The following is a 7,289-nucleotide window of genomic DNA, read 5'->3' as shown; positions in this document are numbered from 1 at the left end:
AAAAATGATCGATTTCACAATTGAATTTAGAATTGTACACCCATTATTATATATGAATATTATATATACAAATTCATATATTATTCGATTAATCAATTTCTCAATTCCCGTTGATGTAAGAATTTACATAAAGTTGTATGAGCAAAGGAAATAGCAACGAATGTACAATTTTAAATTGAATTTCGAAACCGGTCGTTTGACCGGGCCTGGTAAAATTAATGTCAAAGCACACGGTATATACACCTAGACAAGTTTCCAAGTTTAATCTAAGGTGGATCATACCCTTAGAATCGAATGTTTAACCGCGTTATTCGGAAACAACCGACTCGTCAATTCGATCTCGATACGTCTCGTTTATTTTCCCTGACACGCGACGCTATAGAGAAATTCGCGTGCTCTGTCTCTATGATTCCGCGAGGGAAGATTGGCTCAGAAGGAAGGCGTGTGAAGCCACTTCGATCGTTATACACCTCGAACAGCAGAAAGCAAGAATTGATAAATTCGCGTATCAACTCTGTCCGTCGTGACTCGCAGAATTCTAACGCGTAACGCGGAACATAAAAAATACGTTCTAAGGAGTAAGATCGAAGATGAAGGAAAGAAGGGAAGAGTAGGTTCAAGGGCGGAGGATCTGCCGGTTCGAAATATTCGTGGAGCATAATGACGACTGGCGAGTGCATCGTGATGGATGGTACTCGGTGTATCTTGTATCGCGGCTACCACTTGCTTATTAAACTGTTCGGTATTCCCTGGTGGACGGGCGCAACAAGCCGACGCGCGGGGCCGGCCATGAACAACACGAGTTTCCAAGGGGAAGAAGCGGAGGAAGATCGATGCTCGTCCCGGCTCGGACCGAAACTTTTAATAAATGTCATCTGCTACCGAGGTAGCAGTCTCTTCTGACTCGTTATAAATCGCTACCGTGCGCTGCTCCGGTCTTTAAGGGCCGAAAATTATCTGATTCCCTGGAACCGACGTCGCCAGTCTACAGCTACGAATCTACTCGTCGACTTTGTAACGCCAACCTCCTTTGTAACGCGTGATCCGCTTCTACAATAACGATCTCGTTCCATTACTACTCGAAAATTGGGAAGGCTCCATATCGGTACTGTCATGGGGCCATCGGTAACGATTTCAGGTTTCATTACTTGTTCTTGGAATTTTTAATTCGATTTGGTCCTCTCGCTTCCTTCGTGGAGAACGTAGGATACAAGATGAAGTCAAACACACCGAATATTAATTTAACCTAAAACAATCGTTATGGTCGTTGGTAAACCAACGGTGCCATTTAAGTTCCATTTAAGTTAACGTTCAACTGCGATCGATATTTTCGATCAAACGTGTTTCTAACTGTCGTCGAAGGAAAATAGCGTAGTCTTGTTAATTTCTTGGAACCGACGTTCAAATTCCCTCCGCTTTTATTGATAAATTTTATAGTAACTTCTCTGAGTTTTGATGCTTATGGACGCGAAGAATCGCGTCTAATCGCCTGCTTTATCATTGCAAATAATTTCAGTGGAACGCGAACGACGCTGGAAGAAGGGAGGCAAGATAGAAAAAAAAAGATGGCGTGGAGCGAGCTGCGCGAGAATCGACCGATACTTTTCTGTGGACACCCGGTACGAAACGGATGATTGCGCCTCGCGAACGCAACAGATCGCTACGTTATTATTTTCGCCAGTTATCGAATTAGATGTTGGCTTAACGGCTACGTACAACACGGTCTTCTTCGAGCAGTTTCATAGGCGTATATACGCCGCTCTTCTTTATCGCGTGATAGTAACGAGAGCATCAAACTTTAAAGATCTACTTAATTCAATTCGCCGACGGTTCGCCTCGGCCCTTTTTTTATTCTCTGTACTAGCATCTGATAAGAGAGAAAGAGGATTCTTCCTGGATCGATCGAAGCTCCATCTACTCCAGCCGTTCCGACTTAACAAAGTCCCTCGTTAATTCCCGAAATTGCTCGTAGCTACGTTTTCCTCTTGTCCCCTAAACCATCCAGCAAGAATTCACTGATCTCCGGATGAGCAACGATCTCGAGCGGCGATTAGGGTTGCTAACGAAGAACGTCGGAAAATATAGATCGAGCGGGAATGAATCGGTGATCCTTTCCTATCCAGCAGGCAGAAATTCATCAATCGGACGTGATCTACTGCCGGAAGGAAAGGTAGGGACCTATGATCGCGACTCTTGCTCACAGCGGACTTTTGCATCGGCTCGACGCGGCTCAATTTCCTGCGAGAGTTGTAAATTATGCCGATTCCAGATCGCACCATGGATGACGCCCATGGGCTGCTCTCCTCGTCGAGCGCACTGCGCCTCTTCCACGGCATCGCCTTTTCCTTCTCCTCCTTCGCGCGCGCGCCTCCTTCTCTGTCATTCCGTCGTCCCACAGTCTTTCTGCCTTCCTATCCTTCCCTTTCTCGTTCCCTCTCTCGATTCCCACTCTTTTTCCCTCCCTATGATTCCCTTCGATGGCTGCGAACTACGAAGATAGGGGCATCCCCGAGATTACGGCTCACTCGTTACTACCTACAACGTACTTACGTTACTTTTAGAACTGCTTATTACTGTGATTACCGGCGCATAATGCGACGACCGAACGTTCTACAATTTATTATTGAATTGCTATAATACGGGCTACGATCCCGTGTGTATACACCACGTGGAAAACGTACGGTCTGCGAAATCTCCGCGAGATAACCAGTCTTGTCCCAGCTAAAAAGAGAGGAAAACGTGGCCCGTAGTTGAAACGCGAAAACCCCGCTTCCTACTTCTCTCGTGTTTCCTTCCTACGGCCAGATGCAACCTGGTTAAATAATCGCATAGGAAGAGAGATTTGATTATCGAAAAGCAGACGCACAGGCGTCTCCATTAAGATTTTTCTCTGAGTGGATCGTTTAAATCGCGAATTTAACGCAGCTCCGAGTATCTCGACTATGGCCCGTGGCCATTAGCGCAGCTGTCCGAGTCTGCTATACTGAGAAAAATATTCATCCGGTTGCTGGTACACGTATACGTAAGAACCCTACGCTTCGTAGGAGAAGTACGCGGATCTTACCAGAGCGTACGAATCAATAAATAATTTATAATTATTTATGAACTCGGGTGTTCGTGCAAATTTATATTTTCATGAATATTATTTCGAAAATAGAACTTCGGAAGAAGATTGTTTTATCTATTAAGTGCTGTAGAGGATACTATACTTCGGATGTTTTATGCATTTTTCCATATTATGAGCTATCTGCGCATTTTATTTTCGAATTTTCTATAAATGCATGGAAAAGCGCACTCTACTCTAGTAACTAAGACAGGCTACAAATTTATATTATCTGTTGGAAAGCTTACGAATATTCCATTATTTATTGTATAGATTTACCATTTAAGTACCACCGCTTGCATTGTTGTCGCAAGCCTTTTTACTATATCAGATTGCCGCATATAAAATGTTTCTTCGAGGTTTCAATTTAGCTCGTCAATATCATTCAATCTTGTTCTATCGTTAATTATCAATTACATTACAGTGGAAGAAATTTACTATGAATCGGCACGTTCGATGTTAGAAAGATTTATAATAAAAATATGGAACTTCGTTATCGGTGTATATAGTCAAAATATTCGTATGATTTTCTTACGTGAACTTCAATTTGGAAAAAGCGCCACGAAGGCTTATGGAGAAAGTTAAAACTAGCATTTAAGAAAAGTTAAAGGCGTTTCCTACTCCACCTAAGTAATTTTCTACTACGCGAATTATTTTCAAGAGATTCGTAAATGGAGAAATTGTTCATCAGCTCTGTTCTACGACTTTTTGAATTCTAAGATTGAACATTCCGGTTTCAAAATTTAATTTAAAATTATACATTTATCGTTACTTCTTTTGTTCACTTAACCTTATGTAAATTCTTATATTAAACAAAATTGATTAATTTGATGAAATTGATTAATCAGATAATATAAAAATTTACATATATAATATACAGACATAATAATGAATGTACAATTTTAAATTCAATTTTCAAACCTGTCATTTGACCGGACCTGGTAAGGTTAGTGTTAACCATCTCGTAACATTATCCGTATCCGTGTTAATTACGAGGAGTGAAATCACCGGAGTTACGATTTATTCGTAATTTTGTAATTGGAGCGAAATTCTGTGAGAAGAAAAAGCTAACGCCCGGATACTTTTGAGCGGTAGTGTAACTAGCAGATCGTTGGACGCGGCGGATTTTTCGTTTTCGGTCTACGTGAAATGCGGAAGAGGATGCCCAAGGCGGCTTCGATGCACACTCACCACACGCTGACTCTGCCCCTCGGTCAAATCACCGGTCTCTCGATCTTCTATACCTCTATTTCAACGCTATTCATTGTTGTATTCGTGCGTGATTGGACGAGCTTCGCCGTGAAATAACACATTTAAAAGAGAAGCCGGACCACGCACCATTTCTAGAGCGGGTAATTCTCTCCCGATAACGTTACACGTTGCCCGGTAATGCATACGTGCTCGTCGACCAGCCATTAACATATCTGGTTACCCTTTCCTCGCGTGAAAATGCTTCGTGGTACCTGTTATTGGTTTTTCAACCTTTTTTCAGAATGATTTCATAAGGTACTTCGACGTCGAGATACTGATCTCTATCTGGATCCAATGTCGTGCACATCTTCACGTCCACGATTTCATAATTCGATTCTATATAGAGTCGGGTTTCAGAATATTTGTCAGGCATTTTTGACGTATGTTCATCGAGCAGAAACAATTATCCGAATTTCAATGGACCTTTTGTTCTCGCGATATCATGTTGACTCTGTAGAGGACGCAGTTCTAAGTGTGCTCGAAAATTAAATGAACCGGAAATTTATGAGAAACGGCAGGTTTAACGGCAACTTATGTAAGTTTCACAACGATATACAGAAATATTTATTGAAAGGTTTTGTAAAGTGTGGAAAATTTGTAAGGTTAATATGTAGTACGAAAATAACAATTACGATATTTGACTGAAACAGTGGCAGGCATTTTAAACGGCTGAATTTATCGATAACCAGTAAGTGATCCTTTCTCAACTTCTTTCTTACTACTTCAGCCAGCAGATGTCGATGTACGTAACACCTACTGTCAATGTACAATGATACAATATAAATTATCAACAATATTTAATAATATTAATAATGAACATTTTTGAAACAAAAATAAATTTATCTTTTTTACCATGGATATCGCTGAAAAAGCGTAATGTAATTCGGATCTTTATTATGCGTACGATATAATTTTGCATTGAAAAGTCTAACCTAACGATATAAAGAATAAAAATTTTTCCTTTTCAGGAACGTGTAATTTTCTTGGTATAAAATTAGAAGAATTTACAAAAACTTCATATGGATAAATATTTACTTAAAACATGTGGATGAATATGTAATAAAAAAATGCAACGAACAAGTTTGCCAATTGTGCCAATGCAACTGGATTCCTCCATTGCTATAAAAATAAGTATGGGAGGATCTATGTTCCAAGAAAGGACATTAATGGGTCGTTCAGATGTGTGGCACAAAGTTAAAATTCTGAAAGGAACTCAATACAGCAGAGAAAGTGTATTGAAAGCCATACTGAGTGCTATCGAACCAGCAGAATTGATCCCTGTTAAGTACCAAGCCAGTGGAGAAGATACCTTTTTTTTGGCACGTAATTGTGCTCATGCTCTGGACAAGCTATGCAAGACTAACTTAATAATCAAAAATCCAGATGGAGATCCACTGATCTTGATCGTAACTTTAGGATTTGCATCCATTCAAGATCTGAAATTCAATATTCAGCCATTGATCTTAACTGCTTTGACCAAGATGTACAATTCTAATAGAAAAACTTTAGACTTGTCAGAGTTTCATAAAGACTCTGAAATGTCTAACACCATATATTGTCCGTTATCTCAACAGAGAACTTTTTGTCATGTTTTAAAATTAACAAAGACTTCAATTGCCAAGGTAGAGCACCTGAATCTTCAGAAAAACGAACTGTTCAACCTGATTCCTATAGAAACTTCTGGTTTGACTTCTATAAAGTATCTGGATTTAAGGTACAATAACTTGATATCTATGGAAGCACTTACTCCTTTAAAAAATCTGTGTATACTGAAGTTATGGTTAGATGGAAATCCTCTCTGCGAAAATTATTCTAGTTCTAAACAGTACATAGACTCTGCTATGAAATACTGTCCCAATTTGTTTCAATTGGATGGAGTTTACATTAGAACATCTGGCCTACCATTCACCTATACTAATTACTTTAGAAATGAATCTAGGGAAGGGTTAGTCACCAAATTCGTCAACCACTTTTTCGCTCTGTACGATCAGAGGGATAGAACAGTTCTGAGAGGACTGTATTGCAAAAATGCATTTTATTCCATGAGCTTGGCGATTCCAGCAGCCGTAGCTCATAAACGGAACCTCGTTCAATTTACAGCAAGTAGAAATTTATTAAAAAATGTGGATTTAAATAAGAAACGGCAACAGCATCTTTATTACGGACAAGATAATATTCTAGTTAGTCTAAAGAGATTACCACGATCCTATCACGATAGAAATTCTTTTGTATTGGATATAATGTATGATGATGGCAAATGCTTAGCAATCTCAGTTTGCGGACTATTGAGGATCATTAGCACCACATCGCAAATTCTGTGGTTCAACAGAACGTTCATTATTCAAGCTGGTCCTGATCACGAATACAATATTATAAATGATCAGTACCTATTAGATTCTACTATACAAGAAATTCCACCAAATAATATAGAAGGAAGATTTCACGACGACGTCGTACCATCGTGCTTTAGTGTAAGCGAGAAAAAAGAGTTACTAGCCAAATTTGTAGACGCGACCAGGTTGAACACCGACTGGTGTCAGACTTATTTAGAAGAAGCTAAGTGGGACATAAGAAAAGCAATTTCGAATTTTATGAAGGATTATAAATCTTCCGCCGTTCCTAACGAAGCATTTCAAAAATAATATTGTTTGATATATAACAACGAAATTGTAAATATTATGAGGCAAAGTATAGGTAGGATTTTTATTTTTGCAATAAAGAGTATTTCCTTCCAATTCGTCATATTTTCTATTATATACAATAAATTTTAATAATTATTGTTTACTAATGCTCGCAATTATCTACATTCTCTCTCGTTAGTTTGAATCTGCGTTCAGTAGATGGCTCCACAATGTGAGTTGTGAATGATACAAACTACAAATGCATTAATAATTTCAAGAGAGATTTTATTTGCAATAAATCATTCTCAATTAAA

General features: G+C 39.1%; 1 protein-coding gene across 2 annotated transcripts; it reads left to right on the top strand.

Annotated features, from left to right (window-relative positions):
• Positions 1 to 5,071: 5,071 nt before the first annotated feature.
• On the top strand, positions 5,072 to 7,289 carry LOC100642943 (nuclear RNA export factor 1). Of its 2 annotated transcripts, none has more exons than XM_003401670.4 (2): positions 5,072 to 5,232; positions 5,323 to 7,289. In XM_003401670.4, the coding sequence occupies exon 2, from the start codon at positions 5,422 to 5,424 to the stop codon at positions 6,994 to 6,996; it is 1,575 nt and encodes a 524-aa protein (XP_003401718.1). In that variant the 5' UTR covers positions 5,072 to 5,232; positions 5,323 to 5,421; the 3' UTR covers positions 6,997 to 7,289. The 2 variants fall into 2 exon arrangements, with proteins under 2 accessions (XP_003401718.1, XP_048268980.1); XM_048413023.1 differs by having other exon boundaries at positions 5,076 to 5,254.

Source organism: Bombus terrestris, chromosome 16 (assembly GCF_910591885.1).
Source record: "Bombus terrestris chromosome 16, iyBomTerr1.2, whole genome shotgun sequence".
Classification (NCBI taxonomy): Eukaryota; Metazoa; Arthropoda; class Insecta; order Hymenoptera; family Apidae; genus Bombus; species Bombus terrestris.
Note: the sequence above shows the minus strand (reverse complement) of the source record. Positions and strands in the feature narration are given on the sequence as shown.

Excerpts from the sequence above, each read along its gene's own strand:
- LOC100642943 (XM_003401670.4), top strand. The coding sequence starts at position 5,422 with ATGCAACGAACAAGTTTGCCAATTGTGCCAATGCAACTGGATTCCTCC.